We start from the raw sequence: 27,909 nt of genomic DNA, 5'->3' as shown, positions 1-27,909 counted from the left end.
ATATTTCCCTAATCTTAAAGACGGATAAAGACCATACCCTTCCCCGGATCTTTGGCCATATCTTAGCTGATCGATTGACGTTGGTAATTATATCCTTGATCTCTCCAGACCAGACTGGTTTTATACCGTTGAGACATATTACTGACAATTTACGTCTAGCAGCGAATGTCATACAGGATGCGGATATTAATTCCCGTAAGGTTCTACTGCTGAGCATGGACAATGGATTTAGATACCATTCTGTTCAAATTTGGCTTTAATGGCAAATTCATTAATGGATTCAGGGCACTATACCATCTTCCCCGGACTCATATTAAACTCCCCGGGTGCAACTCTGATTACTTTACCCTAGGCCGTGGTACGAGGCGGGGATGTCCCCTTTCCCCCCTTTTATTTGCTTTGGCAATATAAGCACTAGCTCACTCCATTACTTCCAACCATACTATTAGGGGATATGTTAAAAATAACTAAGAATTCAAATTAAGCTTATACGCAGATAATGCTCTCTTGTTGTAGCTGACCCCTTAATCTCCCTCCCCAACCTTCTTTCTACCTTAGTCAATTTTTATCACCTTAAAGGGCTGGGGGTAAACCCATCTAAATGCATAGCCATGCCCATCAACATCCCACAGCCCTTATTGAACAGCATTAAAGATAAATTTGAATTTTCTTGGAGCACGCGTACCTTGCAATACCTGGGGATAGCTTTGGCCCCCTCCCTTAACCACTTTTTAGCTTTCAGCGCTCTCACACTTTGAATGACAATTTCTCAGTCATGCTACACTCCACCCAAACCAAATGTGTATAATTTTTTTTCTCACAAACAGAGCTTTCTTTTGGTGGTATTTAATTACTGCTTTTTTTTTATTTTTTGCAATATAAGCGAAAAAAAAGAAATTTGTGAAAAATTTTTTTTTTTTAGTTTCTATTGTAAAATTTTGCAAATAAAAAATGTTTCTTCATAAATTTGGGCCAAAATGTATACTGCTACATATCTTTAGTAAAGGTGGCGGAGAAGGGCCAAACTAGTGTAATAGTTGTCCATATAAATATGATACCCCTTTTGGAGGAGTGGGAATGCCAACTCCCAAACCACCTTTCCACTCATTCCCATGTAGGTTGGACACTCGGGGCTGGAGCTGGGAATTTTTGCTTTCGTACATGCGGAATGAGTGCACATAACTGGTGGCGCTTTTGCAGAGCTTGTTGAGCTTCAAGCTATACCTCGCTCTTACTGGGGATATACTGCTTGATTCCCAGCCGGCCTGTGAAATGCACCAGGGATTCGTCCACACATATATTTTTGTCAGGGACATAAAGTTCGGAAAACTTATTGGGAAATTTTTTTTATTAGGGGGCGAATTTTATATAGTTTGTCAGTTTGGGTGATGTGGGGGGTGGGGGTGGGGGGCACTGTGAGTTGTCACTAGAATGCAGGAAGCGCATTATAAGTTCGTATCGGGACCTGGACATGAATGATGAAAAAACTGGCATATGATGGATGGGTTTGATCGACCGATACTTATGCATTTCATTTTTTTTTTGTAAGCCCCATGTTGAGCGTTGGGCCTAAAAACTATTTAAGCTCCACCGCTGTTAGGGGTTTCCATTCAAAAGGGCAGGCATAGATGGAGCTGGTGGTGTTTGCAAAAAGGTTGGTTTGGTCCACAATGTCTTAAACCAATTTGTCGGGCAAAAAATACATTAAATCAATTTGGGAAAAACCTGCAGTGTTGACCTGCACACCTGGCTGTGCTGCAAAAGGGGGGATCGTGGCTGACCCTGTGGTAGAAGGCAGCCACAATAGGTTTGCCAAGCCTTCTGGAAGCTGGGTTTGGGCCCTAATTCTTTGGTGTAGAAAAAAAGGGGTTGGGACTTTAAATGAGGTGTCTATATTGTAGCTAGTCGAAGGAGTCAAAGTAAAGCGTAAACAAGTATTTGTTTGCCATGATTGAGTAGCTACATGGCAGACAATACATGCAATAATGGCACATAGTGTAACCAATCATGTATCCAAAAACATGAATAGAATATACAATATACAATAGTATTGTCCTCAATCATAAAAATCATTATACTATAGCAGTTATTTTTTATTTTTTTTATTCTTTATTTTAAATTACACAGGTACAAACAATAAGACAACTTCACATTGCATATAGACACTGCATATAGGCTATTGTAAGCGTATCCAGCAAATCAACTATACAAAATAAAAGCACGTAAGTGAATGAGGCCATGCAGTCTGGCCCATATCACTAGTTGAAGTCTAATACAGGGTGGATAGAAGCTTCTGTGCCCATCACTTTTTGTGTTTTAATTGAAAAAGGAGAGATGGAAACGAGAGAGAAAGATAAGAAAGAAAGAGAGAGGAAAAAAAATATACTAAAAAGAGGGGGGGGGGACAGACAGGGTGGGGGTCACCCCCGGGGAGTCAAGATCGATAGTACTGGACAGGCGGTGGGGATCCTAGGTAGTGGATCCTAGCATGTATTGGTGGAACTCGTCAGAGAAGCGAAACAGATCCCAGTAGAACCATCTGGACTTATGTTCCTCTGACTTATCCTGCAAGGCAGAGGTCATATCTTCCGTTTGCTCAATATCCTTCACTCTCACGAACCATTGGGCCACCGTTGGCGCACACTGTTGTTTCCATAGGGGTGGGGATGCTTGCCCGTGCAGCATTAAGGAGATGTTTGAGAAGGTATTTATGATAACATTTCCTTGATAGGGGGGTAAGGTTGAGGAGGACCGCAGCTGGGTTATCATGTAGGGAGACGTCTGTGAGTTTCTGTATGAGCTTGAGCACTGGCTGCCAGAAAGTTTGGAGCACAGGGCAATCCCAGAAAATATGTAAGAGTTTGCAGAGGGAATATCTTAGCAAGCACGGAAGGGGTTCTATACCAACGCCTCACTACTTTATACATAGTCTCTTGGTATTTGCTGCATAGAGAAGATTTCTGTGCGAAAAAGAGAATACGATCCTTTTGGGGTTCTGTGAAGGTGACTTGCAAGTCCCTCTCCCATTTTGCTAAGAATGGGGGGTCTTCAGTGGCGTGAAGGTCTAGTAAGGATTTGTAGGAGGTTGACAAGGACCTCCGAATCGGTCCCTCACCCAAACATATTTCCTCAAAAGGGTGGAGCTTTCTGCCAAAATGGGTTGGTTTGGGCAGAGAACCGAGGAAGTGAGATAGTTGATTAATCTTCCAGCGATCTAATGAGGAAGGGGCCAGACCACCGAGCAAATTCTCCGTAGTGAGCCAACCGGAAGAACCCAATAGCGAAGAGGCTCTCATGAGTCCCTGCGGGGCCCGCAAGAGAAAAAAAGGGTCAGTGAGGCCAGGTATAAAGTCCGGGTGCCCGACAAGTGGCGTCATTGGGGATGGAAAATTTCTTAGTGAAGATAAATGGAAGAACCTTTTCAGTTCCATAAGAGTTGGTACAATCAGTGGGTGAATAGTCAAGTGGGTGGCAGAAGTTTTCCCTACCCAAGGTAGGCCTGCGAGTGGGGCTCGAGCCGCCTCCCGTTCCAGCAACACCCAGATTTTCGAGTCGCTGTGCCGACACCAGTCCACCACCCTGGTCATGTGTGCTGCTGTGTAGTATAGAGCAGGATCCGGAAATCCGAGTCCGCCCTTGGTCTTTGGTCGTAGTAGCAACGCTCTGCCAAGACGTGGGCGTTTACCGCGCCAGATGAATCTGATAAATATTGAGCACACAGCGTGAAAGAACGTCTGAGGTATATTGATGGGCAGAGCCTGCAATATGTACAGAAGTCTGGGCATTGTATTCATTTTCAGTACATTACAACGGCCGAACCAGGAAAGGACCAGCGAGTCCCACTTTTTAAGGTCAGCAGTGAGCGTAGACAAGAGGGGCTTGTAGTTGAGGGTAAAAACATCATGCAAATTTGCAGGAATTTTTGTACCCAGGTATTTAATTGAGTGAGTAGCCCATTTGAACGGGAAGAAGGGGCGTAGATTGGAGATGGTAGAGTCTGATATGGAAATATTCAGGGCTTCTGATTTTTGTAGATTAACTTTAAAGTTAGAGAGGGTCCCGTAGCGCCTCAGCTCCTGCAACAGGGAGGGTAGGGAGGTAAGGGGCTCAGAAATGTAAAATAAAAGGTCATCAGCATATGCAGCAACTTTGTGTTGAGATTTGCCTGGTTGAATGCCTCTAATGGACTGATTGCCTCGGATATGGTGTAAAAAAGGTTCCAGGGAAAGGACGAATAGCATTGGGGACAGGGGGCAGCCCTGTCTGGTGCCATTCGAGATAGGAAAAGGGCAGGAATCATATCCATTTACCCTGACTGTTGCTGTGGGATTATCATAGATGGCCGATATCCATGACAGGATGGGATCTAGCATTCCTATTAATTTAAGTGTCTCCTGGAGAAAAGACCAGTCCACCCTGTCAAAGGCCTTCTCAGCATCTGTGGATAGGAGCAGCAGGGGCACATGGGATTGTTTTGCTTTTTCTATAATATTTAGTGTCCGAATGGTGTTATCTTTAGCCTCTCTAGTCTGGATAAAACCGACTTGATCTGTTACAATGAGGCGCGGTAATAAGGCATTCATCCTAGAGGCAAGGATTTTAGTGAATAGTTTCACATCACAGTTCAGAAGTGAAATGGGCCTATAACTGGCGCATAGTAGTGGGTCCTTGTCTGGTTTAGGGATCACAGATATAGAAGCACGCAGCATGTTTGTAGGGAGGCTGTGTCCTTCGTTCACAGCATTGAAGGCCGCAAGGAAGGAAGGCGCCAGAAAGTCCTGGTACATTTTGTAGTAAAGGAGGGTGAATCCGTCAGGTCCGGGAGCCTTACCGTACTGAGTGTCTGCTATGGCGGATGTGAATTCCTCCGTAGAGACAGTTCTTCTCGCTCCTCTATTGTCAGCGTAGGGAGGTCGGTTTCTTGAAGGTAATTGCGGATATCTGGAGCGTTTTGGGGCCTCGGCCGGGAGGTGGACAGTGTGTCCAAATTATATAAATTGGAGTAAAAGGCGTGGAAAGTCTCCGCTAGTTCTGGGGAAGAATGAATTTTGGAGCCCGATGATGAAAGAAGAGCGGTGACGTACGTCTGAGAATGCTTGGCTCGTAAAGCATTGGCTAGTAGACGGCCACATTTGTCACCATATTCATAGAATGAACGACGGGCTTTTAATAGTACATGTGTCACGATCTGGAGTCAGGCTCGGAGACCAGTAGCTATAGCAGCATAGCAGATATTCACACAGGTCACCCTGGCTGATGGAACTGGTTCACCTGAGGTGCGGGGTCTAAGCACTAACCGGTATTCACCAGAGCTCCCAAAGGTGGAGATGGGCTTGGCTGCGTGTTAGTGCCAGGTCGCGGTCCTCAGGATAGCCCCACCAGGAGGTGAGCAAGCCGGGGTCTGGTAGCAGATATAGCAGGTAGAGATCAAGCAGAAGCGTAGTTGAGAAACAAGCCAAAAGTCGGTAACCAATAGTTGCAGGTTGGGATTCAGCAGAAGCGTAGTCCAGGAGCAAGCCAAATGTCGGTAACGAAAGGTAGCGAGGATACGGTCGGCAGCAGGAGAGATAGAAGCAAGATATTGGCTGGTGAAGGCACAATATTCTGGCAAGGAGGAAGTGCAGAGACATGGCTTATATCAGGAAGTTCATGGGAGGAGCAAAGGGTTTAAGGTTCAAGGCAAACAAGATTCAAGACAAGATCACTAAAGGAATTGTCCAAGGAGCTGTCCAAAATTTTGAGGTAAACTGTACCCCTCTGTCAGACACCACATCATCAGGAATTCCATGAAGTTTAAAAACTTCTCTAACCATTACCTCAGCAGTATGTTCGGCGGAGGGTACCCCTTTAACTGGAATAAAATGAGCCATCTTAGTGAGACGGTCAACGCCTACCAGAATGGTGGTCATCCCTTTTGAAAGAGGAAGGTCAACCACAAAGTCCATAGAAATTGACCCCCATGGTCTTGATGGAACAGGTAGTGGTAGAAGTAACCCCAGAGGAGAAGATCGAGGTGTCTTATTTCGAGCACAGGTTAGACATGAAGCCACATAACTCTTAACATCTTTCTTGTACCCAGGCCACCAAAAGGAACGTGATAAGAGTTCTTCTGTTTTAGAAACCCCAAAATGACCAGCAAGCTTAGAGTCATGTACCAACCTGAGGGCTTCTACCCGAACTGATTCAGATACATAGAGGCAATGCGCTTGAGTCCAAAAACCATTGTTGTACTTGAGGTTAATGTCCTTAGGAGGATTATTAAGAAGTGGGTCATTCTCATACCCCTCCTTGAGAAGATTAAGAAATGTCTTTGAACTCATGGCCCCTAGAAAGTTCTTTTGAGGCAGGATTGTACATTCAGAGGTGCTTTCCTGGAGAGGCCCAGACAACATCCGTGATAGGGCATCAGCCTTACCATTCCTTGACCCAGGGCGGTATGAAATAACAAAATTAAACCTGGAAAAGAAAAGGGTCCAACGTGCTTGTCTAGATGACAACCTTTTAGCAGACCTAATAAATTCTAAATTTTTATGATCGGTGAGAACGGTTACAGGGTGCTTAGCTCCTTCCAGCAGATGCCTCCACTCAGAAAATGCTTCCTTAATTGCCAGCAGCTCCTTGTTTCCAATGTCATAATTCATCTCGGCTGAAGACATCAGTCGAGAGAAATAAGCACAAGGATGAAGCTGCATTTTTTCTCCCATTCGCTGAGAAAGGATAGCTCCCACAGCAGAATTAGAATCATCAACTTCTACGATGAAAGGTAGTTCTGGATCTGGATGTACCAGTATTGGTGCAGAAGTGAAGAGAGTTTTCAGTTTACTAAAGGCAGCCTGTGCCTCAGGTGACCACAAAAAGGGCACCCCTTTCTTTGTCAACTGTGTGATTGGAGCAATTACCCTAGAGAAATTCCTTATAAATCTTCTGTAAAAGTTGGCAAATCCAACAAATCGCTGTATCTCTTTAACATTCTTAGGGGCGGGCCAATCCACCACAGCTTTGATCTTATCGGGATCCATGCTTACCCCTTCAGAAGAGATTATGTATCCCAAGAACTGGATCTGAGTTTGCTCAAACTCGCATTTCTCTAATTTTATGTAAAGTTGATTTCGCCTTAATCTCTCGAAAACAATACAGACATGCTTGCGGTGTTCTTCCAAAGTATCAGAGAAAATGAGAATGTCATCCAAATATGCTATTACAAACTGATCAAGCAAATCTCGAAAAGCATCATTAATAAAATGTTGAAAAGTTGCAGGAGCATTGCAAAGCCCAAAGGGCATGACCAAAGACTCAAAATGTCCATATCTGGTTCTGAAAGCAGTTTTCCATTCATCACCAGAACGAATGCGGACAAGGTTGTATGCCCCCCGTAAATCTAATTTGGTAAAGAGCTTGGCAGAGCGGAGTCTCTCAAGCATTTCTGGAATCAGTGGGAGTGGATAGCGATTCTTAATTGTGATCTTATTTAAATCTCTGTAGTCAATACACGGACGCAGGGTGGAGTCCTTTTTCGTCACGAAGAATAAGGCTGCGCCAGCAGGAGAGGTTGAGTGTCTGATAAAACCCTTCTCAAGATTCTCATTAATCCACTCCCTGAGCACTTTCAGTTCAGGTTCTGATAAAGAATAAAGGCGACCAAATGGTATTTCTGCCCCTGGAAGCAATTCAATGGGACAGCTGATCTGCGTTCTTTTTATCACAAACGTCCCGAAACTCAAGATATTGTGGAGGTAGCTTGTCATATGACTGGATAGTTGCCAAAACTGCTTGTAAATCTTGGGTTGGTGGAGGGCTTATTTGATAAGATTCTTTGCAATGTTTCTTGCAATGGTCAGATGTAAAGCTTAAAGAACGTGTCTCCCAGTTGATGGAGGGATTATGGATAGAGAACCAAGGAATGCCCAGGATAATAGGGAACTTGGGTGATGTAATCAGCTCAAAGCTGATAGTCTCCTGATGGTCAGTTTCAATTAGGAGTTTAAGTGGGATTGTCTCGTGGGTAACAGGGCCTGAAGTCAAAGGTGAGCCATCCACAGTTTCCATATCAATTGGGGCAAGTTTATTTCTTATTTGAATGTTATTACTTTGGGCAAATTCGATGTCGACGAAGTTTCCCCCAGCCCCTGAGTCCAGCATAGCAGAGCAAGGTATTTCATTGCTTTCAACAATAAGCTTTATAGGGATGACAAAATGAGTTGATAAAGAATTAACTTTATTTGCTTCCTGAATCAAAGGAGAGATGGACTGAGAAATTGAGTTTATTTGTTCAGATACTGTAACATCCATTGCTGCAATTGTTCTTTTAAATTTATTGGGACAATTAACTGCGTAATGTCCAGAGTCTCCACAATAAAGACATACGTTTTCTGAACTTCGTCTTTCTTTCTCCTGAGTAGTAATAGATCTTTTAATAGCATCCACCTGCATAGGTTCAGGAGTGTCAGAATCAGGAAAAACTCTTGGACCCTTAGGAGGATACTGAGTAGTAGAAAAACGCATGCCACCATTACTGCCTAGGATTCCCAGTCTCTCCTTTCTCCTTTCACTAAGTCTCTGATCAATTCGAATACATAATTTAATAAAAGCTTCAAGGTCATCAGGACTTACTACTCTGGCAAGCTCATCTTTTACTTGTTCCGAGAGTCCTTGACGGAACTGACTCTTCTGTGCTGCTGGATTCCAATTGGTATCTGAGATCCAACGTCGGAATTCAGTTGTGTACTCTGCAACAGAGCGTCTTCCCTGACGTAAATTGTGCAATTTTGCCTCAGCAGTAGCACAGCGGTTAGGATCATCGAAAACTTGGTTCATCGCAGTCACAAAAGAATCAAAATTATCCAGGATGACATCATCTTTCTCCACATAAGTGGAGGCCCAGGCTAAGGCTTCCTCAGTCAGGAGGTTGATAATAAACAGCACCTTTTTCCTGTCAGAAGTGAATGCAGCAGGTTGCATCTGAAAGTATATACAACATTGATTAAGGAATCCTCTATAATGGCGGCCGTCTCCGCTAAACTTGAGTGGTAGGGGCATTCGTGCATTAGTTTCTATGGCAGCAGTATCTCGGGCATGAAAATCCCGCAATTGTTTGTGTAGATCAAGGATTTCCTCTTGTAGACCTTTCACTTCAATTTTTAACTCTTTTTTTCCTGGTAGTCAACACCAAATGCCTGTAACTCAGCGATTTGAACCCTGAGAGGAGCCACGGCAGCTGCTACAACGGCCTCCATGTTTTTGGCCAGAATATTCTGTCACGATCTGGAGCCAGGCTCAGAGACCAGTAGCTATAGCAGCAGAGCAGATATTCACACAGGTCACCCTGGCTGATGGCACGGGTTCACCTGAGGTGCGGGGTCTAAGCACTAACCGGTATTCACCAGAGCTCCCAAAGGTGGAGATGGGCTTGGCTGCGTGTTAGTGCCAGGTCGCGGTCCTCAGGATAGCCCCACCAGGAGGTGAGCAAGCCGGGGGGTCTGGTAGCAGATATAGCAGGTAGAGATCAAGCAGAAGCGTAGTTGAGAAACAAGCCAAAAGTGGGTAACCAATAGTTGCAGGTTGGGATTCAGCAGAAGCGTAGTCCAGGAGCAAGCCAAATGTCGGTAACGAAAGGTAGCGAGGATACGGTCGGCAGCAGGAGAGATAGAAGCAAGATATTGGCTGGTGAAGGCACAATATTCTGGCAAGGAGGAAGTGCAGAGACATGGCTTATATCAGGAAGTTCATGGGAGGAGCAAAGGGTTCAAGGTTCAAGGCAAACAAGATTCAAGACAAGATCACTAAAGGAATTGTCCAAGGAGCTGTCCAAGGAGCTGTCCAGCATTCCAGGTGGCTCAGCAAGCAGAGTCACTGCCAGACACACCAGAGGTCCCAGGTTCAAGCCCAGGTCCTAACAACATGTTTCGCTTCGTACATGGAATGATCTCGAATAGCCTCCCGGAGCCGGGCCAGTTCCGCCTCCGTGCCATTATCTGGTTGAGTCTTGTGTTGACAGTCCAAAGTTGTGCCAGGAGGTCAGACAGGGTTTTAGTGAGGCCTTGTTTGATTAGAATGCCTCTGATAAAGCACTTGTGCGCTGACCACACTGAGGCTGGGTTAGTCAGAGTCAACATTGATAGAGAAGTAAGACTTAAGTTCTCTAAGGATGTCTGCGGCAATTTCGGGATCTTTTAGGAGCGCCTCATTAAGGCGCCACGTAGAGGTCCTAGGGGACGCTTGCGAGATAGCCAATTCCAGCAAGATTGGGGCATGGTCGGAGAGTGCAATGTGACCTATATCTGTCTTGTTGACCAGGGGAATTGTTGAGTGTTTTAGGAGAAAAAGGTAAATTCTGGAGTAAGACCCATGGACGGCAGAGTAAAAGGTGTAGTCCCGCTCTTGTGGATGGACTATTCTCCAGATGTCGACTAGCTGATGTGAGTGTAAAAGATCTTTGAGAGGTCGAGTTCCCCTTGGAAGGGAAGACAAGTTCGAGGAGGAGTCTTTGTGAGGGTCCAAAGTCAAGTTAAAGTCACCTCCTAGGACAAGGGTTCCCTCAAGGAAGGAATCGAGGGTGGACAAAAAAGCCTCAAGGGTGGGAAATGGGTTGGAGTTCGGGAGGTATATGTTCGCAAGAGTGAAGGTCCGGGAATACATTTTCCCCTTTAGCAGCAGGAATCTGCCCTCTAGGTCTCGGTACTCGTCAATATATTGCCAGTGGAGGGACTTAGAGATGAGTATGCTCGCCCCTTTCGACTTAGAGGATGAGGATGGACTATGATAAGCCGTCGTGAAGTGTTTGTTTGTTAGTTTGGGGATCTTGTCTGCCCTAAAGTGAGTCACTTGGAGAAATTCAATGTGCTCTGGGGAGTTCAATCCCTTAATGTTCCATGAGAGAAACTTGACAGTCATGTTGCCACACTTTATGTCCACTCGCCCTGACTCCCGGGGTGTGAGAGAGAGAGGAGGAAAAAAAAAGAAATAATAAAAAAAAAGAAAAAAGGGTGAAGAAGAGAAGTAAGGAAGAGTAAAGGTTAAAAAGGTAAGAAGAGATCTAGCCAGGGATGTAGGCTCCGCAGAGAGAAACTACTGCCACCAGGGCAGAGTGTTCCTAGTGTGGGGAGCAGTAAGGCACTGCTTAGTTCTGGGCCCCGGCCATTGGAGCCCCCACAGCCATCATAATCGTACGTATTAAGGCACTAAAGTAACCCGGGAAGAGAAGAAAAAAAAAAGGAAGAATAATATTGAAATGGTGAAGACGGATCCACAAGCCAAGATCACAAAGTAGTTGCAGCAGCAACAAACTGGGTACCCCCATGGGCATGCTGGGGATTAGCACTGATCCAATGCACCAGTCCCGAGGCGGCCTGGCACGACGACACCCAAATCGGGATGCCGCATGGCGCCGGGACCCCCCCGGGGTGGGACAACCCGGTTCCACTTGTAAAACTGAACATCCCAAAGCCCCTTTCAATTTCAACTCTAAGGTAAGGCATTGGTTAAAAGATCATGTACATGTATACACAAATACCCACATATATATATCTGCTCCCAGACCTACCCACTCGTATGAACATTATAAACATTATAACAACTTTAAGTGATTGTAGCCGACAGTATACTGGTAAGTCGTGGTTATAAGAGCAAGCTACCGCTATTCCCTCGTTGGTGAAATATTCCGAGCCCGGGGTGGGGGGGAGAAAGTCATCAAAATGCCATCGATATAGGGATATACGGCATCTGAGCTCAACCCCAGAAAGGGCCACCGCCCTTAGGTATAGCCTGGTAACCGCTGCTCCAACAGGACGTTCGGAGTATACCAATGTGAAGGTGTTATTCTAAAAATGAGGACAGTAGGCATAACACTGAGTCTGGGGAAAAAAAAAAAAAACACACAACGCAAAAAAAAAAAAAACACTTGTGTGGAACATTTGTAGCATAAGGGAGGCCTTTGGTCCTGGGTGAACAAATGTAAACTGGTTGCTTAGCCAGAGGCATCTCAGATTTTAGGCCCGTTAAACGTTGTTCCTGGCATGTCACCCATGGATAACAATAAAGGCAATTTGACCCTACGTTCCATATGAAAAAAAAAAAAATGGAAACGCTGAGCTGGGTGTGTTAGCAGATTGTATGTAAGGGATCAGCCAGTCCCCTCTTCATTCGGTGGTTGTGGGCGAGGATTACCTGCCCGCCTTGCGTGCGAGTAGCTCCCATGACCGCGGTCTTACGTATCTGCTTAGTGTGAAACAAACACACCGCCGGGGTGCTAGGGCCGAAAGGAATGCCTGTTCCGGAAGCTGTGGTAGTAGGGTCCAATAGGAACACAGGGAACATGATTATAGGCATAACAGTGTGTCTGGAACAATGTAACCAATGTGGAACAATAAAAAACATAAATACCCCAAATGGTGCTAAAGATATAAAAATGTGAACTAATCAAAGAAAGGAGCCCAACTAAAATGGATGTGAACTGATCAAAACAGCATAGATCCCCAGAAAATATAATACAATTCTGGGATTAAAACCATATATGAAATAAGTGTCATAGTGGTAGTTACCTAGTGTTTCCAATATAGGAGTAAAAGCCAGCGATGTCTGGTGCAGACTGCACAAGAAGTGTATCAGTCAAAGGACTGACTGACTGAATGAAAGAAGTATATTTAAATGCTCTGTGTAATGAGCGGACCCCACCCAATGGGCGTGTATACCAATAGTGAAAGGTGCAGGCTGCACAAATTATGTGTCAATGTGAGAACTGGCTGTGAGTGAAGGAGAAAAAAAAAAGGCTATTTGGATGATCCCTGTGTAACAATCGGACCCTACCCAGCGTCACACAAGGCATGACACTTAGAACGGGCACCAGAGTCAGGGCAGAAACCGCTCACTGGACCCCAAATGCCCATCCCACCGTCAGCCAAGATGGTGGCACCTGCCTGTGTCAGTGAAACATAGACCGCACAAGGGGCAGCGTGACGCCGATGCTAGGACGGACAGCCCCGCCCAGGTCCCCGCACCCAACAAAAATCAGGTGGGGGGGACCAGAGGGAGGGGCGCAGAGAAAGCATCGCAGCTCCCGGAGGGAATAAGGCAAAACAATTGGTCCAACAACCTGGCAGTGCACATGCAGACACAGACCACAGAGTGTTGGAGAGAAAAATATATTTTTTTATTTTGTATGCATTTGTCCACGATGCCTTGAACCAATTCGTCAGGGAAAAATAAATTAAAAAAATAAATTTCTGAAAAACCCGCAGTGTTGACCTGCACACCTGGCTGTGCTGTAAAAGGGGGATCGTGGCTGACCCTGTGGTAGAAGGCAGCCACAATGGGTTTGCCAAGCCTTCTGGAAGCTGGGTTTGGGCCCTAATTCTGTGGCGTGCACTGGGCCTTTCCTCCTGGGGTCTAGCAGCGCTTGTACCCTGCCTCTCCTCCTGGGGTCTACCGCTGTTGGCACTGCTGGTAGCTGCCTGGTGTTCAGACTGTCTTCTTTTAGGATGGACTGCTTCCTCCTCCAATTCGGATCCTGATGTGCTGCCTTCAGGGGGCTCATATTCCGAAACAGAATCTGAAACAGAACTGAGCAGTGAGAGCTCCCTGTTGCTCTCATCGGTCAGACTGAGTATTAGGTATGCCTCTTCTGGGGTGTACACCTTACTGGACATAGTGGCTGTAGGTACTCTGGTGGCAGGTGGTGAGGTGGCGGGTACTCTGGTGGTGGGTACTCTGGTAGTACTTTGGTGGCAGGTGGTGAGGTTATGGGTACTCTGGTGGCAGATGGTGAGGTGGCAGGTACTCTGGTGGTGAGGTGGCGGGTACTCTGGTGGCAGGTACTCTGGTGGCAGATGGTGAGGTGGCAGGTACTCTGGTGGCAGGTACTCTGGTGGCAGATGGTGAGGTGGCAGGTACTCTGGGGGCAGGTACTCTTTATTTTGGGGGGGCAATCTGGGCACAGTAAAACATATACTGGGGTACAGTAATGGTAACTCACTGTTAGCTGATCTCCTCCTCACACTGGATCGGTGTATGAAGAGGAGAACCCAGCAACAGGAGTTACACACACCTTTTGTTTACATTTAGTGACAGGCTGTCATTGGACACAGTCAGTCACTAAATAGCCAATTTCATTGGCTTTTTACACTGATCTGGGCTGTATCTAAGCGAAAAGCTTCAGCCAGCCTCAGCCCTGATCACTGCACAGCTAGTCCCCGGGAGCGCGCAGGTGCACTGTGTACGCCGCTTCCCGGATATACATATGCAGTAGGGGTGCAACGGATCGTCACTGATCCGTGATCCAAACGGGTCACCCTGCTCTGATCGGCACATGCCGTGATCCGCGGAGCGCTCCGCGGTCTCGGCCTTAGGAAAGGCTGCGGCTTCGGCCTAGCTCCGAAGCGGCGGCCATCTTTCTACGCCCAGGCCGCTTACAATGTGATCGCTCTGATGGAACGATCACTTGTAAACAAACCGGCGTCATGTCATGACGCCGGTTCCTCTCTCCCCTCTCTGTACTAATCTGTACAATGGAGGGGGAGAGATCGGATGGAAGCAGCCATCCCTCCATACCCTGCCAATACCCTGCCAATATTCTGCAATACCCAGCAATACCCAGCCAATACTCTGCCATACCCAGCCACACTCTGCCATACCCAGCCATACTCTGCCATACCCAGCCATACTCTGCGATGCTCAGCCGTACCCAACCATACTCAGCCATTATTACAGTGGGGACTATATGGTGGTGGAATTTTCACAGGTTTTTGCTAATTAAATTATTATTTGCTGATCCGAAAAATGATCCGATCCATGACTCGGATCCGAGGAACGATCCGATCCGTGAGTTTTTTGATCCGTTGCAACCCTAATATGCCGCACTGGCTGGATCTTCAGTACCCCCATCGGGGAAATGGCTGTGTCCCCAGGGACACACCGGATCGCCGTTCTGTGGGCCCCCAGTAGTGGCAGAGAGCCGAGGACGTCATATGATGCCCACCCAGGATGGGAGATCCCATTTGACTATGGCTGGGTATTGAAGTGGTTAAATTGATGTACACACATAACCATCCATAAGCCTTTTCTACTATAAAACAATTACTTACCCTGTGGTCCTCATACCGTATATAATTTCTGGGCCGAATACAAGCAGTAAAAATGTCAATCCTCCCAAAGATGCTATTTTATTTGAGGTCTTTACCTCTTTATGTCCCCCGCTCAGACTGAGCTGTGTCTCCGGCGTCACTACAAACATAGCACAGCCAGGCACAGACACATTTTTGTCCATGTTTATAATCCAGCACTAGGTGTAGTGCTCTGTATGTGAGTACCTGTTTATTAGTAATAAATCCGTTTTTTATCTATACGGTCTGCACTATATATATTTTCTTATTCCATGATATCTATTTGGGGAATCTGAGCTACCATTGACGACAGTGCCACAATATCCAAGGAGCTGAGTTTCATCTATCTGACCTACCTGAACTCTGGTGTATGACCACTGGTAGTGGCGAATGCTCTGTTTGACCTATCTGTTCAGTCAGAAGTCTATACTCTAAGGTGAGCGGTTTGGCTGTTTGGTAGTGGGAGCACTGAGTTTGTTGATGGCCAAGGATATCTGCATGCATCTTCACCAACCGAGAGGAATATATTACTGTTGACCACTACTATCAGAGTTTCCTCAATAACTTTTTCTATGATATTTCTCGTTTATCTCGAGAGACTTTATGTATAATGAGTAGGGGGCTTTGTTAGCACTGTGCTACTTTGTTTATGATGTTTATTTGAGGTTTTTGTTATATTTGCCTTTAGTGTCCAGCAGCTTTGTTATTTATATTTTAAACAGAAGGTATTGTGTTGCGCTGACTGACTTTACATTTAATACTATATATTTTGTTCTTGCCTAAACATATCAATAGAATGTTTGTAAACCAAAAAAAAAAATCTGTTAAAGTGAATGTAAACCCACTCTTATCATTTCTAAATTACTTTCATAGTGCTTATCTATAAGGATATGCATGCCTCCTGCATGTGTCCTTACCTGTCAAAATTCTGCCCTTTAGTTATTTGTAGCCCTGTAATACTCCAGATTCTGTGGTGGGGTCTGTTGTCCGGCACTCGGTGGGCGTAGTCATGATGTCAGTAGACTCCCCGCCCACATCTACACTCCCTTTGACCAGGCATCAATATTTCTTACACTGGACTTCAGCTGGTCTTGTGGATTATGCCCCATGATCACTAACATCCAGTCAAAATCCAGGAAAGGCACCACATGACTTCAGCATGCCCTATCATGCTGAGGTGTGGAGCAGCCAATCCTGGGAGAGCTGGAGATGAAAGGAGGGGGATGTGAAGTACACAGAATTCCTCACTCACGCTTGTGCATGCGATAAGGAAATCACCTGTCAGTCACAGCTAGGGGAAAGAAACAGACACCTATTTCTGTGTGTCCATTTTTATCTTACTGAGAAAAGATAAGAGAATTGTTCAGAGCTGGATTAACTGTTCACGGCAAGACTGGGCAAAGATGAAATTACATCCTATAATCAACAAGGTACAAGCCTTAATTAAAAACAATTTTGGGGGGTTTACATCCACTTTAATGGTCCAACAACTATACCTCAAAGTTTCCTTAGAACTTTGGGATGAATACCATTAGAGCCCATTGCTTTATTAACCCTTTCATGACTAAGCCTATTTTTGCCATTTGGTGTTTACAAGTTAAAATCCACGTTTTTTGCTAGAAAATTACTTGGAACCCCCAAACATGATATATATTTTTTTAGCAGAGACTCTAGAGAATAAAATGGCAATTGTTGCAATATTTTATGTCACACGGTATTTGCGCAGCGTTGTTTTAAACCCACCTTTTTGGAAAAGGGACACTTTCATGAATTTAAAAAAAACTAAACCGTAAAATTAGCCGAATTTTTTTGCATAATGTGAAAGATAATGTTACGCCAAGTAAACCGATACCAAACATGTCACACTTTATAATTGCACGCACTCGTGGAATGACGACAAACTACGGTACCTAAAAATCTCAATAGGCGAAGCTTTCATTTTTTTTATGGCTACCAGGTTAGAGTTACAGAGGAGGTCTAGTGCTCTGACGATCGCGGCGATACCTCACATGTGTGATTTGAACACCGTTTACATATGCGGGCGCGACTTCCGTATGCGTTTGCTTTGCGAGCTCGCAGGGACGGGGGGCGCTTTAATTATTATTTTTTATTTATTTTAAAATTATTAAATTGTCCCCTCTCGCTCCTCCGGCATAACAGCCGAGCGGATTTTAGCCGCATCGGTTATTGTGGCTGGATAGCCGATCGCCCACTGTGAAAAACGGTACCGGGATGATGCCTGCAGGTGTGGGCATCATTCCGGTATAACCCCCGGAAGCCAAGTATGCACATATGCGTACTCTCGGTGGGAAGGGGTTAAGCTTTAACTGAGCCAGAACCTCTGCCAATTCTGTCTCCTGAAATTCTCAAAAATGAGTTTTCATTACTAGAACCAATATGATTTCCCAATTTGTTATTGCGAGTGCAATTTATTTCTGAGAAGACTAAACAGAAGTAAAAGTTTAAATGGTCTGGTACATCCAGGTCTCCCTCAACATAAGTGTTGTGTCCAGTTTTCATTTGAGTGATCCCATTTGTATTTTTTCCTTCTATCGTTGATGTACCTAAAAAGGTTTTTTTTTTTTTTTTTTTTTCTGTGCTTTGGCAGTAAAATGTGTCTGGCCTCCTTTTGTCTATTTTTTTGTCTATTTTTATACTTTTTTTTTTATACACTTTTCTATCAGCTACACATCCTGTTTCCTTGAATCTCCTATAATCTCCTGGCACAAATTCTGAAAATCCTTCTGTACAGCACGCACATCATTCTGGGACAAATCATGTGTGCCAAGGTGCACAACAATATCAACATTACACCCTTCACTAGCTTGTTAGCCAATTTTTAAAATGTGCCTTTTATCTCTTCTAACAGTAGCACCACGTAAACTCCTAAGTTCCTTTTGACACTTCCATGTGATTTCCTGAAGAAACATTTCTTAAGCCCCATACACACGATCGGACTTTGTACAAACTTTCCCGTGGACTTTTGTACAAAGAGCGTGGTCCACAAGTTTGTATTGCATACACACAGTCGGACTTTTTGACAACAAACACGAAGGTAATGATGTCACAACGTACTGACGCCGCTTCAAAAGAGGACGTTCAATGACTCCAGCGCCACCTTTGGTGAACTTCTGTATTGTAGTCTGATCTTTTGCATTGGTTCTGAGCATGCGTGTTGTACCTTGTACAAAAGTCCGATGCTTTTGCGTACACACGGTCGGACTTTGCTCCATCTGACTTTTGTTGCCAGAAAGTTTGTCCGTTCACACAGCCAACAAAAGTCCGATGAAAACAGAAAAAGTTTGTCCGATGGAGCGTACACACAGTCGGATGTTGCTCCAAAACAGCTAATTTGCATGTTTGTTGTCAAAAAGTCCGACCGTGTGTACGGGCCTTTACAGTTGAATCATCAATAAGAAGATTACTTTTTGGAGCCTTATCCACAACACTTGCTTGGTTTGCAACCTCAGATACAAGAGCTCCTTTTGGCAAAGCTATTTTTTTCTCAGGGACCTCCTTATGAAGAGAAGAGTTGCCAATCTCGCAGTTTTGTTTGCAACTTTTGTATCTGCTTCTAGCTCACTAAGAACACTATACACCAAAAGCTACATGTTTGTTGTCCAAAGGCCTCACTCTTCCTGACCCAACAGTTGTCCTACTGCCTTTTTGCTGCTCGGTCTTCAACGAAGATGTGGCTTTTTGCAAGGCTGCTCAACAGAACAAATTGGCTTAGAAAGCCTCCTGATCTCAAACTGAAAGCCACAAACCAAGGAATTTAGTCAAGCAATGTCATCATGGGGACTAGAAATCTGCATACAAATGAGACAGCATCCCAGCTTCCAAAAAGTATCACGAAAAACAAATGGCAGACAGACATTTAAAAACAGATTTACTTAAACTTAAACACGGGTACTAACCAAAGAGAGTTGTCTGTCTCCAAACTTCTGCTGTTTTCAGACTACTGCTGTTCAAACTATGCACTTCTGTCCTTCTGTACTCCCAAAGATCGAACTCCACAGAGAAAATTCTACAGAGTTGCTACCACTTTTAAATACAGCACTTATTTAGGATAATAGCTCACTTCTCTTGCATATGTTCATTGATAACATCCAGTACTCAACACCTCAGAAGTACAATAACAATTACTCCAGTACCTGGTAAACAACCACCATTGCAACACAGCCACAATACCAAGGTTAAAAAAGTAAATAATTAAAAAAAAGCAGTTAGAAAACTTTTAAAACAATTTAAAATAATTTATACTTACTGTATCCAGCTACTGCTGTTCAAGCTATGCACTTTTGCCTTGCTTCATTTCTGTCTAGCTGCAAACTCCACAGAGTGTGTGCGTCTTCACTGGGGTTTCATCTTCAAACCCCAGTTTGCTTTGAAATCTTTGGCTGGGAGAGACGTTGCTGATGCAGTATAATGGAAAGGGTTGGGCCCCTCCGTGTAGCAGATTCTGCTTGCATCAGCGGCGGCTCGTTCTGCTGATCCCCTCTGAACAGGCAGATGTCAGGTCCGTGTCTGCTCCACTGTGCAGAGTGGACACGGACACAGTCCTGCTCTCCTCTATGGGGAAATAGGATGGAAACAGACCACCTGTCCATTTCCATCCGATCCAACAGACAAATGGAAAATAGGACTGCCATCCGTTTGTTTTTTCTGGGCGGGATCAGATGGCAGTAGGTATTAGTGGACATATGTCCTCTGACATCCGCCGCTCCATAGAGGAGACTGGAGGGTCTCATCAGGTCTGCCAGTTTTTCAGACAGATCTGATCAAACAGCCTTTGTGATAGGGCTGTCAGGGGTTCACTCCAAGTGTAGCGCTTTAAGGACTCCACCACTCGCTTTTATCAATTTCAGGGCTGGTTTTGCCCACTTTTATTTAAAAGAAAGTTCAAAACAAACACAGAAGATTCTCTTGCAGGGGTATTCAGTATTTCAGTCCTGCTACCAAAGTAAATGATTTTCAGCCCTCCTGGCTTGGAAACGCAGCTCTCCAGCTTAGGTCTTACACTTTAGAGCCTTGGTCTGTCTCCCATAGACCGGACGCTCAGCACCCTCATGCTACACTGGTTTCCTCCTCTCTCTCCTAGGTGAACTGACTCCCATGCCCAGACCTCCAACTGCAGGGTGGAGTTGTCTCCAACTGGGAGCCTAGAGCCTTGGTCTGATGATTACTTAAAGCCCAGAACACAGCTGACTCATTGGTGAACTGGCTGTTTATTAGACCTGGATCCTGGCAAGGTACCACCCTGCTACAGGGCCCTTTCAGTTCTTATAAGTTGTTTCCTATAGAATTTAATAACTGCATTGTTATGCCGTGTTGCTTAAAGGTACTTCCAAGTGCTCTTGGAAACGTGGAGTCGCACAGAGATGTGCTTTGGCCATTCTGTGTTTAATGGGTTTTCATTGCTCTACTGTATATGAATTACCAAGTTAGCAAGGTTGAATAAATACACCAGTCCATCCAGTTCAACCTGAGTGAGTGTCTGCAATTGTCCCTATCCCTGCAAATTGCACACTCACATAGGTTCCTACCCTCAAGGAGCCCACAATCCAAGGTCCCCAATCATATACTAGGGTCAACTTTTGGACAGAAGCCAATTAACCTACCTGCATGTCTTTGGAGTGTGGGAGGAAACTGGAGTACCCAGAGGAAACCCACGCAGGCACAGGGAGAACATGCAAACTCCAGGCAGGTAGTGTTGTGGTTGGGATTCGAACCAGCGACCCTTCTTGCTGCTAGGTGAGAGTGCTAACCACTACACCACTGTGCCGCCCGTGCAATGGTTGTGCAATGGTTGTGCAATGGTTGTGCAATGGTTGTGCAATGGTTGTGCAATGGTTGTGCAATGGTTGATGCTGGTTTGAAGCCAAAGAGTAGTCATACCAAATATTGATATGATTCTGATTTTTCTTCTGTTCACTGATTTTGAATTTTGTAAATTTAAAACAATAAACAATATATATATCTCATTACTACTTTACAGCATTCTTCACACCTGCCTAAAGCTTTTGCACAGTACTGTATGTGAGCAATTTAAGGCTAAATGCAGGGTTTGAATGCATCCCTAAAGACTTTGTTCCAATGAGGAGTGTTTTTATTATCTTGTATATTATGTGAAAGCCATCAATATCATTACAGTTCCATTGTAATGTAGGGTGCACACTATAAGAAAATCAGAAGAAAAATTCTGTAAAACTTTTGAACACAACTTTCGACATCCTATTCTGACTTTCCAAACAAAAATTTCATAAGGGACAAACTCCAAAAAATTTTCTCTTATGTGAACAGAATGAAAGATTTTTGTTTAATGTGTACTGTTTTCGTACAAGAAAAATCATATACGAAAGGACATGATCAGAAACAATAAACAACAAAGAAAAGCCTTTGTCGTACGAGAGTTTTTGTACATTATTTCCATCCTGACTTCCAACTTGCTGTGAAACATCGAGGAAACCTGGATCGGTCACTCAATTTTCATATAGTGTGTACCCACCTTAACTGTACACAATACTGTATATAAAACTGTACAGTATATACAAAATAACTTGCTGTAATACAACTATAATTGAAGCTGCTGCGCTATGTCTACAATTGATGTGATAAATATTAAATATGATTGTGTAAATAGCTAGTGTACATGTCAGCTCTGTATCCAGTAGAAACTATTCATCCACACAGTCTAGTATTCAATAGCAGCCATTAACGCTTCTCTTGTTAGAGAGCTGGATCCAGTATTTGTTTTTTTTTCAGCCATATCCCCGGCGGGGTGCTTTACAGGCCCAGAACTGTGGATCCCCCTATACATAGGGGGCCCCAGTCTCTGAAGGTTTTTCTCTAAACGGAGCCCACCTTGAGAGGCGAAGCTTGGGTCTGTTACACAGAGCCCTGCAGCTGAATAAGGTAAGGGAGACTCCTTAAGAATTCTTCTAGTTCTAATAGGTTTCTCCTTTAAGTAAATGTATGCTTTGCCTATAGTCGCCACGGGGGATGTCAAGAGCACATACTTTTCATGCTTGTTCACAGTGTCTCGGTGTCCATGCTGTACGCTCCTTCAAGCCATGCTCCAGGTAGGATGTGGGTAGGGAGGTTTTCTCCTACAGGGATTCTCCCCCCACGGCTTAGGTTGTGCACAGGGAAGCGGTAGTATGCTACACCACCCGCCCCTGCCGCTCGCCGCCATTAGGACGACTTCCCATCCACTGGGCCTCTTCCCTCCTCCACCCCAGCCTCCTCTCCAGGCTTGTCCCGAGGATCAGAGCCTCGGCTCACGTGGGAAAGTGGCCTTTTTTTAAAAGACAAGGGGGGTGGGAGCGTTAATGTGATGTCGGCATGGTTAGACGCCCACATCGCAGGCTACACACAAGCCATAAAGTGCACTCTTTTCAGATGCACATGGCCTATGGAGGGGCATAGAGCAGATGGGTGCATGTGAGTGTGGGAGACACAGGCATTCCCAAGGCAACATTTACTTAAGTATCAGACTGAGGCTTGGTAGCAGCGGCAGTTGCTGAACTGCATTGCTCAGCAGTCGATGCATTCCGGTAGTACCACTGCCTTGTTGCTTGGCAATATGGGCAGAAGAAATACAAGTACCCCGAAAAATAGGGGCTCTAAGAGATCTCCCTTAGGTTCTGAGGACCCCCCCTCTGCAGCACCCCCTCCCCCTGAAGGACCTGGGGAAGCTGGCCAGGGTGAGCCGTCGGGGTCAGGAGCTGTAACCGCTTCTGGCACTTCAGCCGCTGTGTACATTACTCAGGAGCTTTTTTCCTCAACATTAAATTGATTAGAGGAAAGACTAGTGACATTAATCACATCTTCACTCAGTGGAAGAAAACGCACTAGGTCCACCTCTGCCACTCAGGACCCTCAAACAGAGGAACTCTGGGGAAAAAGGAGAGGAATCCCCCTCAGAGGATCGGGATCAAACTGATGACTCCTCTTCTGAGGAATCAAGTGGAGAAGAACCCTCAAATTCTTGCCTGATTGGTCCACTCCACATTTAAGTTGCTCGTATTGGAGTCAGTTAAAGAACCCTCCTCTTTATTTGGGTTCACTGAAACCTCCTCAAACTGCACATGCCTTTCCTGTTTACTGGAAAAGCTTATTTATTCTGAGTGGGATCAACCAGATAAACATTTTTTCCTTCCTAAAAAGTTTTCAACACTTTATCCTATGGTGGAAAAATTTACAAAGATGTGGGGTATATCGGCAATTGACGCCGCCATATCCTCCGTAAATAAAAGTCTGACTTGTCCTGTTGACAACGCTCAGATAAGAAAATGGAATTCCTGTTAAAAAATAAATAAATAAATGTTTCTCCTTGGCAGGTTCAGTGGCTCAACCTGCAGTGGCAGCAATCAGTGTTTGTCAATACCTGAGAGACCATGTTAAACAGGTCCTCAAAGTTTTACCTGAACAGCAAGCCTGGGGGATGGTAAACATCCCTCTTTTAAACGTGCTCTTTCCCCAGTGTCTGAAGCATTAGCCTCCAGGCAGTCGCAATGGCCTCCTCCATCAGGCTCAAGAACTAAATTTCAGAGTCAACCCCAGGGACAAAAGAAGTGGGGAGAACAACTCTACAAGACAAAATGCTAAAGCCTCCTTATGTAGGTGCGTCCCGCTTGCTCGGTGGGGGGAAGACTGCTGCAATTCTCAAGGCTCTGGCAGGAGGATTTTCAGGACAAATGGGTGGTCTCTACAATAATTCTAGATTACAAAGCAGAGTTCAGAGAATTCCCCTCTCCTTTTTTCCTCAGATCAAATGTTTCCAGAGACCCAGAAAAAAGAAAAAGTATATCTTTCTAGCGTTGGAGTAGCTTTTGTCACACAAAGTCATCGTGGTAGTTCCCACGCAAGAGCAGGGATTAGGGTTTTATTCCAACTTTTTTACGGTGCCAAAGCCAAATGGCGATGTCAGACCCATTCTAGATCTCAAAGATCTAAATTGATTCCTAAAGGTACGGTCCTTTCGCATGGAATCGATTTGATCGGTAGTCTCCATCCTACAAGGAGGAGAACTTCTGGCATCAATAGGCATCAAGGATGTGTACCTGCATGTACCTATTTTCCCTGCTCATCAAAAGTACCTGCGTTTCAAGGTAGAAGAACGCCACTTTCCGTTTCTAGATCTGCCTTTCGGGCTAGCTACTGCACCTCGGGTGTTTAAAAAGATCTTGGCCCCTCCTCTGGCCAGTTTAAGGGCCCGAGGTATAACAGTAATAGCATACCTAGATGACCTGCTTTTGATAGAGTGGTCGGTAGCCCAAAACTTGGTCACCACATTTAACTACCTGGAATACCTATGCTGGGTCCTCAACTTAGAGAAATCTTTAAACCCAGTAAGAAGATTGGAGTATTTGGGTCTGGTCATAGATACAGCCCAGAAAAGGGTATTTTTACCCCAGGCAAAGATCAGTGCCATAAAAGATCTGATTCAGGTAGTCAGGACAAAGCAGGGTCCTTCTATTCTCCTTTGTATGAGGCTGCTGAGGAAGATGGTGGCTTCATCTGAAGTAGCTCCCAATGCTCAGTTTCATTTGAGACTGCTGCAAAACAGTATCCTGTCTGTCTGGAACAAGAGGGTTCAGGCGTTAGATTTTCCAATGCATCTGTCTCCTACGGTGCATCAGAGCCTCAGTTGGTGGTTGATACCCGAGAATCTGCAAAAAGGGAAATCCTTTTTACCCGTTACCTGTAGAGTGGCAATAACACATGCCAGTCTTTTAGGTTGCGGAGCAGTTCTGGAACAGTTAACTGTCCAAGGGAGATGGTCCAAGACTGAGAGGGCCTTACCCATCATTATTCTGGAGATCCATGCGGCATTGCTAGCCCTGAAGGTCTGGACACTCAGGTTACAAGGTTGCCCTGTCAGGATCCAGTCTGACAATGCCACAGCAGTAGCTTATATCAATTACCAAGGAGGAACCAGGAGTCGTGCAGCTCAAAGAGAAGTAAACCAGATTTTAATCTGGGTGGAAAAGCATGCGCCGTGCATATCGGCAATCTTCATTCCAGGGGTTAGAGAACTGGCAGGCGGACTACTTAAGTCGCTGGCAGTTAGTCCCAGCAGAATGGAATCTTCATCCCGACGTCATCTTGGCCATATGCCAAAGATGGGGGTTTCTGGGTGTACATCTCTTTGCGTCCAGGTTCAACAACAAGATCTAGCAACTTTGTGAAAAGGGATCCACTTGAATGCGGGACAGATGCGTTGGTGACTCTGGCATCAGTTCTCACTGATTCATGCATTCCCTACTATTCTGCTACTGCCACGACTTCTTCGTAGGATCAGGCAGAAAAAGAAGTCTGTACTTCTGGTGTTCCCAGCATGGCCCAGAAGAGCTTGGTATGCAGAAATGGTAAAAATGGCAGTAGGTTCCGCGTAGACCCTACCGTCACGTCCAGGTTATTGAAACCCACGTTCTGAAGAGTCATGGGCTCTCAGGCCCTGTGATTTCTACCTTGATTAATGCAAGGAACCCAGCTTCCAGAAGGATTCATCATAGAGTCTGGAAAGCTTATGTCGCCTGGTGTGAATTCAGGGGTTGGCATCCCAGAAAATGTCATAGGTAGAATCCTTGACTTTCTGCAAATGGGGTTAGAATTTAAGCTGGCCTTGAGTGCCATCAAGGGCTAGGTCTCGGCCTTATCAATATTATTTCAACATCCGTTTGCTTCACATTCTTTGGTCCAAAGCTTTGTACAGGGGGTAACGTGCCTTAATCCTTTTAAGGCGCCCCTATACCCCTGGGACTTGAATTTGGTTCTGTTAGTTTTACAGAAACAATCTTTTGAACCAATAAGTCAAATTCCCTTGGTCTTGTTGACAAGGAAGTTCATTTTTCTGGTAGCCATCTCTTCTGCTAGAAGAGTATCAGAATTAGCAGCTCTTTCCTGCAAAGAGCCTTATTTAGTCATGCACAAGAATAGAGTGGTTTTATGCCCTCATCCTAGCTTTCTACCGAAAGAGGTTTCAGATTTTCATCTAAACCAAGATATTGTTCTGCCTTCCTTTTTTCCAGATCCCTGTTCTAAGGAAGAAAATTCACTACATTCTTTGGATGTAGTGAGAGCAGTCAAAGCCTATCCGGAAGCAACGGCTCAGATTCACAAAACTGATGTTTTGTTTGTGTTTCCAGAAGGTCCTAATAGAGGGCAGACAGCATCGAAATGTACCATTGCTAAATGGATTTGACAAGTTATTATTCAAGCTTATGGTTTGAACCAGAAGGTTCCGCCTGTTCAGATCAAGGCACACTCCACGAGGGCTATTCGTGCTTTGTGGGCAGTGCATTACCAGCCCTCTATGGCTCAAATCTATAAAGCCGCAGCCTGGTCTTCAGTCCATACATTCACCAGATTTTATCAGGTGGATGTGAGGAGACATGAGGATATAGCCTTTGGAGCGCAGTGTGCTGCAGGCAGCGGTATAAGATCCTCAGGTCTGATTACTCCCTACTTGTTGTTATTCCCCTTCCCTCAAATAGCATTGCTCTGGGACATCCCATCAGTAATTACTGAGGCTCTATGTCCCATGATGTACCTCAAAAGAAAAGGATTTGACAGGTAAGCTGTTATAAAAATACAATTTTTTTTTATCTTGATGGAGTAAATGCATTAAAAAGATGCACCAAAAAATTATTTGACTTTAAAACCACTTTGAAACATTTAATAGTGCTGTGTGTGTGTGTGTGTGTGTGTGTGTGTGTGTGTGTGTGTGTGTGTGTGTGTGTGTATATATATATATATATATATATATTATCAATACAGTATTTTGTATACTGAGTAGATTGAATGATGTTTAACAGGTAAACACAAGGCAGAGACCACAGGATTACCTAAAGGATGTATTTTATACAAGACCCTCCAGACTCAGATGCTGGACATGTTGGACATTGAAGGACTGTACCCCCTCTACAAAAGGGTAGAGAAATACTTGGAAGAATGTCCAGAGGAAAGGTAAGATTTTTTTTTTCTTTAATTGTACCCAGTCACTGTTATCTCATTGTGTAGAATTTTAAATTGTCTCACAAAGATATTTTAACTGGTAAAGGATCACTTTAAAGCAAAATATCTCAGGGGTGGGTGAGACATGTAAATAAAGTTTTTATGCCTAAATTAACCTACTAGCATGTTGTGCTCTTTGGGTATATGCTGGTACATGGTGATCCACCAAAGAAGTTCATAACTGCTATTTTTAGAGGAAAGAATGTTAATGTCTGCTGTAACCACTATAGAAGTACACCATAGTTAGCCATTGTCACTGTGTTGGGTCTTGATAAAAAAATATCTACACTTAAAAGAGATGCATGTTTTGTTTGTTTTTTTATCTTTTTTTTTTTCTTAAGAATCTTGCTTACCTAGGTGGCTGCTGCTGATCTCACAGCTCCCTGAGCAGAGAGCTGGTGACTATTAATCACTGGCTCTCTGCCCCTCTGCCCCCCCCCCACGTTTTCTGGAGCGCTGGGTTGCGGAAGGGGTGGGTGCGGCCAGCCCAGGCTCTCAGCTTCTCACTGAGCGCCTATGCCGGGTGCCGGTACAGGCATGTGGACAGATCCTTGTTGCGATCTTGCCCAAAACTGCACCCGCTCTGTGACATCAGCGGAATTCAGCCCGCTGTCTGCTGGAGACAGGCCACATGAGTGCAGAACAAACTGCACTCCTGTTATCCCTCAGGGGAAGTATAGCCAATGCTTTAGGCTGAGCATAGATTGGCAATTTCTTTCCTTTTTTTGATCAACCAGTGGGCTGATCGAAAAATAAACAAATAATTATTCCACCATTCACACAAATGAGGTGAATA

At 44.8% G+C, this 27,909-nt stretch overlaps 1 protein-coding gene across 7 annotated transcripts in view; it reads left to right on the top strand.

Moving 5' to 3' along the window:
• IPPK (inositol-pentakisphosphate 2-kinase) overlaps nucleotides 1-27,909 on the top strand; it is a 1,165,378-nt gene that overhangs the window by 795,662 nt on the left and 341,807 nt on the right. For all 7 annotated transcript variants that reach the window (XM_077452467.1, XM_077452466.1, XM_077452469.1 and 4 more), the window contains one exon: nucleotides 26,915-27,065. In XM_077452467.1, the coding sequence (XP_077308593.1) occupies nucleotides 26,915-27,065 (151 nt within the window). The remainder of the gene's footprint in view (nucleotides 1-26,914; nucleotides 27,066-27,909) is intronic.

Source organism: Lithobates pipiens, unplaced genomic scaffold, assembly GCF_037356315.1.
Source record: "Lithobates pipiens isolate NorthernLeopardFrog02 unplaced genomic scaffold, aLitPip1_a1.2 Scaffold_23, whole genome shotgun sequence".
Lineage (NCBI taxonomy): Eukaryota > Metazoa > Chordata > Amphibia > Anura > Ranidae > Lithobates > Lithobates pipiens.
This window is presented reverse-complemented; position numbering and strand designations above follow the sequence as displayed.